Below are 13,350 nucleotides of genomic sequence, written 5' to 3' on the forward strand. Positions count from 1 at the left end.
AGGGAGAAGGAATGAAGAAAAAAGTAAGAAAGAGAGAAAGAAAAAAGAAGGGAGGGAGGGAGGAAGGAAGGAAAAAGAGAGGGGGAGGGAGGGAGGGAGGGAGGAGAAGGGAGGAAGAAAACAGGAAGACAGAAAAAAAGAAAGAAAGAAAGAAAGAAAGAAAGAAAGAAAGAAAGAAAGAAAGAAAGAAAGAAAGAAGGAAGGAAGGAAAAGGAGAGGTGGAAATGAAGGAAGGGGAAGGGAGGAAGAATAAAGGGTAAGAAGGAAAGAAAAAGAGAGAAAGAGAGAAAGGAAGGGAGGGAGGGAGGGAGAGAAAGGGATAAGATAATCTGGGACTGAAACACTCTTCCAAAGGGCTAGAGAAAGAGGCCTTAATCAGCTATATTAATATGCCATTATCAAGTAATTTTCTAAATAATCAGTGATCCTCTTTGCAAACATGTTTTCTATAGGGCACAAAGAGAAGATTAGAGAGCAGGAAGAGAAAACTCCAGGGAAAAAGAAAGATCCAGAATACATCTAAATCCTGGGCTAGACACAGCCTGGGTGATTTGGAAAGCTTAAAAGAGAATTTCAGTCAGAGGCAGCCCTAGAATCGGCTCCATTAGCAGCTGCCTCAAAGCAACTAAAGCCAGAATCTCAGGGAGGGAGGGGGGGGAAGAAAAGAACGCAAAGGTCACAATATGCCTCAGTGCTTCAAAGCAAATACATTCTTTGAAAGTCAAGGAAAATTCCACAGGTTGGGTGCAGGGAAAGAAAGAAAGAAAGAAAGAAAGAAAGAAAGAAAGAAAGAAAGAAAGAAAGAAAGAAAGAAAGAAAGAAAGAAAGAAAGAAAGAAAGAAAGAAAGACGAAAGGAAGGAAGGAAGGAAGGAAGGAAGATGAAAGGAAGGAAGGAAGGAAGGAAGGAAGAAAGGAAGGAAGGAAGGAAGGAAGGAAGGAAGGAAGGAAGGAAGAAAGAAAGAAAGACGAAAGGAAGGAAGGAAGGAAGGAAGGAAGGAAGGAAGGAAGGAAGGAAGAAAGAAAGACGAAAGGAAGGAAGGAAGGAAGGAAGGAAGGAAGGAAGGAAGGAAGAAAGACGAAAGGAAGGAAGGAAGGAAGGAAGGAAGAAAGAAAGAAAGAAAGAAAGAAAGACAAAGGAAGGAAGGAAGGAAGGAAGGAAGGAAGAAGGAAGGAAGGAAGGAAGGAAGGAAGGAAGGAAGGAAGGAAGGAAGGAAGGAAGGAAGGAAGGAAGGAAGAGGAAAACAACTTCTACTGAACAAGATTAAAAAAATAATAATCCATGAAAGTTTTATGGCAGTGATGCCAAACCTTTTCAACACTAAGAGCCGATAAGGGAGCATGCGCGCATGTGCTCACCTGGCCTGCAACCCAGAAGAGGAGGTGCCAAGGGGGCATGAGTGCCGGAAATCCTGTCTTCCGGTTTTTGGCGCGCATGGACGTGCAACAATTAGCTGGCCGGTAGACATGCCCAGGCCAGAAAAGAGAAGGGCAGCTCTTCCAGTTTCTGGCCCTGCCATGCACAGGACATCCAGCTGATCGTTTTGCATGCGTATGCACGCCAGAAACCCGGATGGAACAGGCGTCGCAGCGTGTGCCAGGTAACATGGCTCCTTTTTTAAAAATAAGTTTTTATTTTATTTTAGTATAAACAATCCATCTTCCATTAAACGATGTGTCGTCCGGGTACAAATACTTTGTGCAATAACAATTAAAGTTTATTATCATAGACATTATTTGAGCTATTCCTGGCTTAACACCTTCAATGTCTAATACTGCAACAATCCTCTTCTTGACTTATTTCACTCTATTAACTATGTTGATTCTATCGATACATTTTCTATATTTTACACCATCCTTTTTACTTCTAATTCTTATATCGATTCTCTAACCATCGATAAAATAATTCCCATATAATGTAATAATCGGTTTGTTCCTTCTCTTTAATTGCCAGTGTCAATTTGTTCATTCCTGCACATTCCAATGTTTTCCTAATCACATTCTCCTCTGGAGGAATCTCTCCATTTCTCCAATTTTGTTCAAATACAATCCTAGCTGCTGTTATAACATGGATAATCAAATATACATTTTCTTTACTGTAAGTTTCCGGTAAAATCCCCAACAGGAATATTTCAGGTTTTAAGTCAATATGTTGTTGGTGACATGGCTCCGTGTGCCACTTTGGACACGCCAGTGGTGGGTTGCAGGCGGTACGCCCCGGTATGGGTGTACCGGAGCCTGCCCGGAGCACTAGGTACTGTTCCAGCACGGTGCTCCGGAGGGCCCACCCGCGCTCCTTACCTATCCTTTAAAACCTTCGGCGCTTCCGTGCATGGCCCGTACAGCCCCTGCGCAATGCTCCGCCGAGCAGCTGGAGCATTGTAGAGGCTTGCGGAGACATCACTGGCAGGTATGACGCATGCGTGCACCATGCGCCTGTGAGCTCATCTATGTGGGTGACGCCAGAACCCACCACTAGGGCATGCGTGCCATAGGTTCGCCATGACAATTTTATGGCCATGCAGACTTAGGAGGATGTCTATCCATCTATGTCTGTTCAGTTTTGGAATTACGACTGAGGGAGGCGTGCAAAAAAAACAAACGGTGCTACTCACTCTCGACAGGCTTCCCATCATTCAGGAAAGGTTGCTGCTCCATGATGTCCATCGGGATTTTAATACTGGGAACGTTTTCCGTAAACGGACAGTCAGACTGAAACAAAAATGGGGCACAGCGTTTTTAAAAAAATGTTTGCGTTTATTTATTTATTTTTGCGTCATTTATTTTCATTTCCTTGCTTCAGACCGGAGTTAAGGACCAGAAAGGACTGGATGGTGGGGAATGGAAGGATTTTGAGTTTGAGAGGCCGACAACCTAGACTCATCACCCAACAACCTGTGCCTGTTTTCAACAGTGAAGGGACTCGGGGTGGGAAATCTCCTGCAGCCAAGAAGGCTCCACACCCGTTTGCACTATTCAGGAGACCCTGAGGACAGAGATAAACCTCCAAGTGGCCTCAACGACCCTCTAAATGGATGCAAATGACCAGCTGTCTGCAAGGAGCATAAATCCTTCCGTTCCCCACCGTCCAGTCAGAGCTGAAGAAGCTTCTTGGATGAGAAGCGAAACGACGTCAAAGAAAAGAAAAAAATAAGGAAGTCGAGTTGCCCCTTGAAAAAGCGCCTTTGGGACACCCTTGAGTTGGATGACTGAGAGTCTGCATAGACATTTAGCTGTGCACTTTGAGATGAACACAGTGGTGGGTTTCCATAATTTTACTACCAGTCCGCTCGTGCATGTACAGAAGCGTCCAGGCGGGTGGCCGGATCCTCCCGCTGCTGCCACTACCGGCTCACCCAATCCGGGCCGAACTGGGAGCAACCCACTTCTGGATGCACCTCGACGGGCGCAAGAGTATGAACGGATTTCCAGAAAAATTGCAGACTACAGGAACCCCTTCAGCAGTTCCGAGAAGGTTCCACAGCCATTTGCACTACTCAGGGGACCCTGAGGACAGAGATAAAACTCCAAGTGGCCTCAACGACCCTCTAAAAGGATGCAAACGACCAGCTGTCTGCAAGGAATATAAATCCTTCCATTCCCCACCGTCCAGTCAGAGCTGAAGAAGCTTCTCGGATGAGAAGCAAAACGTCTTCAAAGGAAAGACAAAACAAGAAAGTGCAGTTGTCTCTTGAAAAAAGACACCTTTGGGACAACCGTGATCCTGGTCTTTCTCGGCCCTTACAAGCTAGTCAGGGTAAAGGTGCCATCTTTTATTTTAAAAGAGCAAATATGCTTACGTCATCATTGTCACTGTCCAGGCTGCCTTTCTTTTTCTTCTTCTTCTTTTCATCTTCTTTCTTCTTCTTGTCTTTTTCTGGAATGACGTCATCAAGGAAGCTGAGGTCATGCTGGGAGAAGAAATAATCCATCCCCTTTCTGACCGCCACAAGGGCGAGGATCTGTCAAGACAGAATTGGCATGTAGGTATTTGTCACCGCAATCGTTTTAAGATTCCACAGGTAGTCCTCGACTTACAACAGCTCGCTTAGCGACCGTTCAAAGTTACAACGGCGCTGGGGAAAAAATGAGACTTATGACCGTTTTTCGTACTCATGGCCGTTGTTGAACCCCATGGTCGTGTGAATTGGCTGAATCCCACCCCTGGTTGTGATCCTAGAAGATTTAGAACGAAGTCAATTTTTGCTATGAAGAGTTAGAATATGAAGGCCATTAAGGTTCAAGATAACTAAAATTGACATTAGAAACCCATGAAAGAGAGGACCACTGTGAACAAAATTTCGGGAGACTGATTTTAGGCTTCAAACAAGCTTAGATTGTCCAGATTATCCTTAATGGATTTTGATTCTAAGGTTGAAAGAAAATTACCAGTTTCTGTCAATATAAAAAGTAAAGGCTCCCCTCGCACATACGTGGTAGTCGTTCCTGACTCTAGGGGGCTGTGCTCATCTCCGTTTCAAAGCCGAAGAGCCAGCGCTGTCCGAAGACGTCTCCGTGGTCATATGGCCGGCATGACTCAACACTGAAGGCGCACGGAACGCTGTTACCTTCCCACCAAAGGGGGGGGGTGTCCCTATTTTTTCTGCTTGCATTTTTTACGTGCTTTCGAACTGCTAGGTTGGCAGAAGCTGGGACAAGTCACGGGAGCTCACTCCGTTACGAGGCGCTAGGGATTCAAACCGCCGAACTGCCGACCTTTCTGATCAACAAGCTCAGCCTCTTAGCCGCTGAGCCATCGCGTCCCTTTTTACTGTCAATATATTGGGTAGCATAATGGCGAGACACCACATCTGATGCCTCCCAAAAGATGCTGGAGAACACTGGTGTGAAAATGTCCACCTACCATGACTGGGAAGATGATGGCAGCAACCGTAGACTTCAAGATCCAAAGGAGAGCCAAGCACAAGGCTTGGAGGAAGGTGAAGAGGTGGACTCGGCGGAGGGGGACGTGGCGCAGGTAGATGAAGTCAGGCTGGTGCTTCAGAGGCATCAGGAGCAGCTTCAGGCGGTCCATGAACTGAGGAGGAGAAAGGGACGTTCAAAGGCGCCATCACGGTGCAGAGAAAGAGCAAGGGGGAACGTTTAGCTCTGGAAGTCAAGGGATCCCCTTCCATCTGCCTCCCTGCAGGCTCCGGGGACAAAGAAATGGGCCATTGGAGAGGGGGGACGACTGCACACACACACACCCCTTTTGGGCCTAGTAGGCTTTTCTGCAGCCTCCTGGGACCAAAAATGGGCCGCGGGGGGCACCATTTCCCCCCACCCTTTTTGGGCCTAGCAGGCCTCCCGGGGCCAAAAATGGGCTGCGGGGGGAGGGGGGCAGCGCACTCCCTACACCCATTTTGGGCCTAGTAGGCCTCCTTGCAGCCTCCTGCGAGCAAAAACGGGCCATGGGCATTAACAGCGCTGCCCCCCCCATGCCCCATTTTGGGCCTAGTAGGCCTCCCTGCATCCTCCTGGGGCAAAAATGGACCGCGGGGAGGCGCAGCACCCCCCACGCTCCTCCCACGCTCGACTGCCCCCAAGCTCCATTGTGCATGCGCGGCAGAGAGCCGAAAATCAGCTAGCCAGTGGGAGGTGCGCACACATGCGCGGTGGAGCTGAGCTGGGGCAATGGCTCGCGTGCCCGCAGAGAGGGTTGTGTGTGCCACCTGTGCCATCGCGGTGCTATACAGCTATGTCTGTTAATGCTCATCGAGGTGATGTTGATCTTGGATCACTAAAACGTGAAGAATTGTGCCAAGAGTGTGGTCAATTCCTCCTCCAGTACAGCTGTTGACAAGAAAACCGCATGGCTGTAGCCCTGAACTCACCAGGAAATGAACTTGATCTGAGAAAGTCCACACTAAATAAGTTTATTATATACTTTCTCATGCATTTGTCTCACAAGGAACCTGGTGGGTATTTATTAAAAGACCAGGGTGTGTTCTCTTGCAAACCTTATCTAAAGCTACAGGTTAAGATTTATCATGTCAACAGGTTAACCTTTGCATTCAATGTTCCAAGGATGAAATCTGAGCTTTTCTCCAGTGGGCAGGATTATCTTGCTTCTTAATATGTTTTTTTTTTTTTAATGTGAAAACAAATATGTAACACTGGCGTAGGCAAGGGGGTAAAAATGGACCTGTGTAAACACCAGGTGACTCCTTTCATGCTTTCTCCAGAAATTGGATAATCAATGATCAAAAATCAACAAGGCGCTGATAAGCTTCAAATAAACACGAGAGACTTTGCTGGGTCCAATTATTTGTAGATTTGAGTTTCTGTATGCTGACTGACAGGCTGATAATATTCGCTGAATGCCCACAATGAGGGGAGGAAGTAAATGGATGGGGAAGGGAAGGGAAGGGGGGTGTCAAACTCGATTTCATTGAGGGCTGAATCAGGGTGGTGTTGGACCTCTGAGGGCGTGGCCAGCTTGACATCACTCATGTCAGGGGCGCTCGTGACAGCCCGCACGCTCTGCCAATGGAACCGGGCTCTCAATCTCAGTTTTGAGCTGCGGCGGCTTCCTGCAACTCCTCCGCCAGTGAAAACGGAGCTCGGGAAGGAGAGCTTCGTTTTCATTGGCAGAGGCACCGCGGGCCAATCCTTCGCTGTTTCCAAGGCAACCGCGCGGGCCAGATCTAAGCACCCCGTCGACCGGATCCACCCCATGGGCCTTGAGTTTGACACCCCTGTTGTAGAAGAAAGACAGTGTGGATGAATGTTTTCCCCTTTTCCAGCTCGGGTCTCTGGAATATCTACTGCCCCTGTCGAAAAAAGCTGGGTTGTGAAAGTCAACACATACCTGCACACCGTTGAGGGATGCAACGCCCATGTAGAGGAACACACCATACAGGACAGGCATGGGAATAAACTGAGAGATAAAAGTGGGGAAAAACAGAGTAAAAAACCCTGCAAAGTCTTCATAACAGAAGAATACTTAACGTTCAAATTTTCTACACTTGCTTCCTGAGTATCTGATTATTTTTAAAGTAAAGTATTTTATTAAAAAATAATTTTGAAACAAAGGCTTTTAGATCCCAAATGAACAGAGATAAGGTTAGCTCTTGACTTGCGACCAAACTGAGCCAGAAGTTTGTTGTTGCGAGGCAGTTATTAAGCAAAGCATGCTCCATTTTGCAACCTTCTTGCTGCAGCTATTAAGAGGATCACTAGAGACGTTAAATGAATCATACAGTCATTAAGCAAAACTGGCTGCTCCTATTGGCTTGCCAGAAGCTCCCTAGGAAGGTTACAAATGACAATTCCAGCACCCTGGGATGTTGCAACCATCCTAAAGACATGCCAGTTGCCAAGCACCCAAAGTTTGATCAAGTGACCGGTCGTAAGTGTGAGAACGGGATGTAATGTCACTTTTTCCACTGCCATTGTAAGTTTGAATTGTCATGTAATCATCAGCTCCTTTTAACGACCCTATAATCAGTCTGGGCAACTGAATGGAGCTGAATATTTACTGGCCAGATGCCCTTCCTGTTGCCAATGCGGAGTTTTGTTCAGCAGATATATTCTCATTGGTGCCCAGAGAGAGAAATATCTGCCTCTACCTTGGATCAAACTCACAGACTCCTGATTGTGAAGCAAGAGTTTCACCTCTACGTCACCGCACCACTCTTTTGAATTGTCGTTTAATGAATGTATAGAATCATAATATGCCAAGGGGGAAAAATAAACACATAAAGAGCGCCATTCAAGATAATGAGGCAGGAAATCAATACAATTTTATTATCTTATGTGGCATGCAAAGTTTGTCTAATATTTTCACAAATTTGTTCCATGGCAGTGCTTAAAAAAAAAGAATGGCTGTCAACTTTCCAACCATAACAGAACCTTCCATTTCTGAGCTCTTTCCCAACTTTCATAGAACATGACATCTGCACATCAACATTCCTCGCCAAAAATGTTGTGCCATTCTAATCTTTGGAGCACAAACTGTATTTGCAAATGAAGTACACGTTTTATGGGGTCAATGAGTTTCTGATTACAAATGCTTTGTGCTAGACGTCAGGGTTCTGACCGAGGCTTCCCAAGAGCCTGAAACAAACTCCTTGTCCCAACAAAAAGCCCTTTTATTAATTGATAATTCTGCTCATTCACATCCAGCAAATTCTTTCAAGGGAGGATTTACAGTCACAGACCTTATCAGGCTTGGAGAGCTGCCAGGCCGATATCTGCAAAACTTGGCAAGGAGTCTCAGAGAGTCATGAATCAATTAAGTGAACTAATCATCTCCTTCAAACTCCACTCCCCTTTCGCTCCTCTTTTATTTCCTCTGGGAGGGGCCATTCATTGTCCACCTGTGGCCTTACTCCCAAGTCGACCCCTGTTCTTTAGCTGTTCCCTTCGTCTGGCAACTCTGCGCATGTGCATACTGGGAGCAGGCTCCAGCTGTTCGTCTGTCTCACTGATGTCTGACTCTGAAGGTAGCTGATAACTGGCATACGGCCCTGGTCCCCTCTCTGCCTCCGACACAGAGCCCTCATCAGAGCCTTCCCCAGACTCCAGGACTGTTCCTCCCCAACCTCCTCACTGTCCGAATCTGCTTCCAGTTCTGCTGGCCGCTAGCAGGCCACAACAATTAGACTTAAAACAAGTCACACACACAAAAAGTAAATTTAAATCTTTCCATAGTGGTGTTTTTTTCCCCTTTAGCACAGGACTATTAAATATATTTAAACTTGTGTCATGTAATAAAAACCCAGACAAGTAGTTTGGATATTCCCAGCCACTATCTGGTATCTGTTATTCGCAAGTAACAAATGTTATTTACAAAGTTTGTAATATTTTTAGATGCTGGATGATGGAGATCTGAATTCAAAGACAGAACCTACTGAAAAACACTGCTCAGAAGGACCGATTTGGGAACAGAACATTTATTTTATTTATTAAATTAAATTAGTTCGCCACCCACCCGTTGCCATTTGCCCATCCAAGAAGGCAACGTGTATTTGATATCCTTGCTAATAATATACAGTATCAACGATCTTTACATTCAAAAATGTATTCGTATTTGATAACTTGGTGACTATAGATCTGATGATCGGCAATGAATGACTGAACTTCATTTGAAAAGGAGGAAGGTGCATTGAATATGTTCACTGCCTGGAGTTATTTATAAAAATAATAAAAGCAGTCTGTCTGTCTGTCTGTCTACCCTAGCCTACCCTATTCTTTTCTATATATAAATGGCTGTCTGTATTTGTATGTGTGTATGTTCCAGCATAACTCTGGAATGCCTCGAGCAATTTCAACCAAACTTGGTACACAGATGACTTACTCTCTGGAAACAAATACTGTGGGGGTAAGACACCCCTAATGCCCCTCGAGGTGTGTGTACTGTTAAGATACACCTTGTTGTGCCTTCAAATGGCTTCGACCGTGCTGCTGTAAAATGGCTTCTACTGTACAGCAAAGTGGAGTTGCCATGGTAACGGCTTATCAGTACTCCACAAGGGGGCTCCCTCTGGTAAGAGGGACAATCCAACATTAGAAATTACGTTTGGTCCGGACATTTTCTCCCTAGAAATAAATACCTGGGCAACGGCAGGTTATCAGCACTAGTAGATAAATAAAATAAAGCCCTCCAAAGCACTATTAATAGAATGGTCCTTACATATTCTTATACAGATAGTCCTCATCTTACAACCATTTGTTTTGTTTCAAAGTTACAACGCCACTGAAAAAAGTGACTTATGACCATTTTTCACACGTACGACCGTTGTAGCATTCCCTCCATGATCACGTGATCAAAATCCAGGCACTTGGCTCATAGTTATGACGGTTGCAGTGTCCCGGGGTCACGTGATCCACTTTTGCGACCTTCCGACGAGCAAAGCCAGTGGGGAAGCCAGGTTCACTTAATAACCGTGCCACTAACTTAACAGTTGAAGTGATCCACTTAACAACCGTGACAGGAAAGGTCATAATGAATGGGGAACATTCACTTAACAACTCTTTTGCTTAGCAACAGAAATGCTGGGCTCAATTGTGGTCGTAAATCGAGGACTATCTGTACACAATGCTGATTTCCAGATGAGCCAGAACTACGACTCCCAGAATTCCCTCTGACTTGAGAGCCATCTACAGCATCTGGTGAGGACTAGGCTCATGCAAGATACTGTATTTTTGGACTATAAGACGCACCTGTGTATAAGGCATTTCCACGCTCTTTTAGAGGGGGAAAGGTGTGTCTTATACTCCAAAAAAATATGGTAGGTTTCAAAGCAAAATATGATGTGGAGCACAGGTGGATGCACATCTAATTGGCTGCAATTATCAAATGTTGCAATTATCCTGGAAAAAATGATCTATAGGATGTTTCCAACACAGGCCACACGAATGCGCTTGCGATCAATAAATCAACGTTGCCGTTTCTGACGCATCTCTGCCCAGCCCTATTTGAGAAAGTTGGAACCGGCACACATTATTTTTCTAGTCCTATCCGGAAAAGGTAATGATTGAACCGATGACCTTTGCATACAAAGCAAGCACTGTATTCTGCTTTAAATGCTTGGCAGCAGCAAAGGTTCAAACGGGGCAAGCAATAAAAAAAGAAAGAAAACCAGATAACCAGGAAAAATCAGAAAGAGAAATGAAGGTTTTATAAGACGAAAGCCAAAATCAGCAGGAACATAAAGATCAGGAAACAAAGTCTTTTTCTACCTTCTGAATAACAGCTGAAAGTACAAAAAAAAAAAACCAAGGTGATTTTTCTTTCCAGTTAATTCACAGGTAATGACCTTGTAACCATTTTGTCCTTGGTTCGTTCTTTAAGGAAGGTAAGGAATGAACCCACCATCATTTTTGAGCCTGGCGGTTGAAATATATATATTTTTTTTCTATGCAGAAAAGATTTTGTCTCCTAGCCTAGATGTGGAGACTCTAGAAAGAGTGCAGAGAAGAGCAACAAAGAGAATTAGGGGACTGGAGACTAAAACATATGAAGAACGGTTGCAGGAACTGGGTATGTCTAGCTTAAGAGAAAGAAGGACTAGGGGAGACATGATAGCAGTGTTCCAATATCTCAGGGGTTGCCACAAAGAAGAGGGAGTCAAGCTATTCTCCAAAGCACCTGAGGGTAGAACAAGAAGCAATAAAATGGAAACTAATTAAGGAGAGAAGCAACCTAGAACTAAGGAGGAATTTCCTGACAGTGAGAACAATTAATCAGTAGAACAACTTGCCTCCAGAAGTTGTGAATGCCCCAACACTGGAAGTCTTTAAGAAGATGTTGGATAACCATTTATCTGAAGTGGTGTGGGGTTTCCTGCCTGAGCAGGGGGTTGGACTAGAAGACCTCCAAGGTCCCTTCCAACTTTGTTATTCTATTCTAGAGAGATTTGGCTCTTGAAATTAAAAAGACAGAATGGAAAAAAAACTCAAACGAAATGCACAGGTACAGTATAGGTGGTACCTCGCTCAACAGTAGTAAATGTGAGACGGATCTTGGAGTCCTAGTGGACAACCATTTAAATAGGAGCCAGCCATGTGCAGCAGCTGCCAAAAAAGCCAACACAGTTCTAGGCTGCATCAACAGAGGGAGAGAATCAAAATCAAATGCATACCGCTTTATAATGCCTTTGTAAGGCCACACTTGGAATACTGCATTCAGTTTTAGTCACCATATCATAAAAAAGATGTGGAGACTCTAGAAAGAGTGCAGAGAAGACCAACAAAGAGGATTAGGGGACTGGAGACTAAAACATATGAAGAACGGTTGCAGGAACTGGGTATGTCTAGTTTAATGAAAATAAGGCCTAGGGGAGACATGATAGCAGGGTTCCGATATCTCAGGGGTTGCCACAAAGAAGACGGAGTCAAACTATTCTCCAAAACACCTGAGGGCAGGAAAAGAAGCAATGGGTGGTGGAAACTAATCAAGGAGAGAAGCAACCATGGCTGGCTGGGGAATTCCGGGAGCTGGAAGTCCACAAGTCTTAAAAAGTGCCCATGGTTGAGTAGTCCTACCTTAGAAGAAGGGATCAGAAATTACTCAACTAAAGAGCTGCTTATATACTTGCTTAGCCTGAAATTCTGTGGGTCACAATGTTGCCTGAGGCACTTATTTCCTTGGTGAGATCTGTCTGCAAAGCTCTCTGCAAGCTCTGCAGAGTGATCTCTTCATTCGGTGCTGCTATTAAGGATATCGTGAGCTGGACTGGGGTGTTTCCAGCTACCGAAGCAGCAATGAAGGTTTTTTTTTTCAAATTAAGCTTGAAATTAGCCCTAATGGAGTTAAAAACACAGGAAGCCTAAATTGGTGGCATTACCAAAAAAACCAAAACAAAGTTGTAGAGGTTTTTGTTATGCAACGTTTGCCACACTTCGTTTGAAGCGAAGCCAGCCCAAAAGATAAAAATCATAGCTTTGTCATATAACATCTCTTTCCTGAGATAACACACAGTTTCACATGCCAAAGGCAGGCAGTGTTTACCCAAGCGGTTCCTTGAAAAAAAAACTCCGTTCTGCTGGACAAGGCCCTGGGAACCGTAAATCATGGTTGTGCCAAGCGCAGATTGGGCTGACCCATTTATCAGTCACTTGACATAGTATGGTTAGATAGTAATCTTTATTGCAAGCTACAATGAAGACACACTGAATAGTTGATTGCAAGCAGGAAATTCTTCCTATTACACTTGGCCGTTTAAACCCATTGCTCCTATTTGTCACATTGTCAAGTAACAGTTGTCCTCACGAACTTGCAACCAAGTGATTGTTAATCTGATATCAGTCTTGATTACAGGCATAAGCCAAACAGTTCTAGGTGTAGCAGTTGTCCTGGGGATGGCTATAGCTTTTCAAAATTCAAATCATCCAGCTCAGAGGTGGTCTTCAGCAGATTCGGACCAGTTCTGGAGAACCGGTACCGGAAATTTAGTTCGGAGAACCAGTAAATACCACTTCTGACTGGCCCTACCCCCATCTATTCTCTGCCTCCCAAGTCCCAGCTGATCGGGAGGGAATGGAGATTTTGCAGTATCCTTCCCCTGGAGTGGAGAGGGAATGGAGATTTTGCAGGATCCTTCCTCTGGAGTGGGAAGAGAATGGAGATTTTGCAGTATCCTTCCCCTGGAGTGGAGAGGGAATGGGGATTTTGCAGGATCCTTCCTCTGGAGTGGAGAGGGAATGGGGATTTTGCAGTATCCTTCCCCTGGGGTGGGGAGGGAATGGGGATTTTGCAGTATCCTTCCCCTGGAGTGGAGAGGGAATGGGGATTTTGCAGTATCCTTCCCCTGGAGTGGGTGGGAATGGAGATTTTGCAGTATCCTTCCCCTGGAGTGGGGAAGGAATGGAGATTTTGTAGTATCCTTCCCCTGGAGTGGGGAAGG

At 45.1% G+C, this 13,350-nt stretch overlaps 1 protein-coding gene across 5 annotated transcripts in view; it reads right to left on the reverse strand.

Annotated features, from left to right (window-relative positions):
- Positions 1 to 13,350, reverse strand: part of SLC4A4 (solute carrier family 4 member 4) — a 183,191-nt gene that overhangs the window by 1,806 nt on the left and 168,035 nt on the right. For all 5 annotated transcript variants that reach the window (XM_081960358.1, XM_081960361.1, XM_081960357.1 and 2 more), the window contains exons 21-24: positions 6,810 to 6,878; positions 4,863 to 5,036; positions 3,799 to 3,960; positions 2,614 to 2,710 (exon numbers count right to left, since the gene is read on the reverse strand). In XM_081960358.1, the coding sequence (XP_081816484.1) occupies positions 2,614 to 2,710; positions 3,799 to 3,960; positions 4,863 to 5,036; positions 6,810 to 6,878 (502 nt within the window). The remainder of the gene's footprint in view (positions 1 to 2,613; positions 2,711 to 3,798; positions 3,961 to 4,862; positions 5,037 to 6,809; positions 6,879 to 13,350) is intronic.

The sequence above is a fragment of the Natrix helvetica genome (genome assembly GCF_964273705.1).
Source record: "Natrix helvetica genome assembly, chromosome: 7".
In the NCBI taxonomy this organism is placed as follows: domain Eukaryota; kingdom Metazoa; phylum Chordata; class Lepidosauria; order Squamata; family Natricidae; genus Natrix; species Natrix helvetica.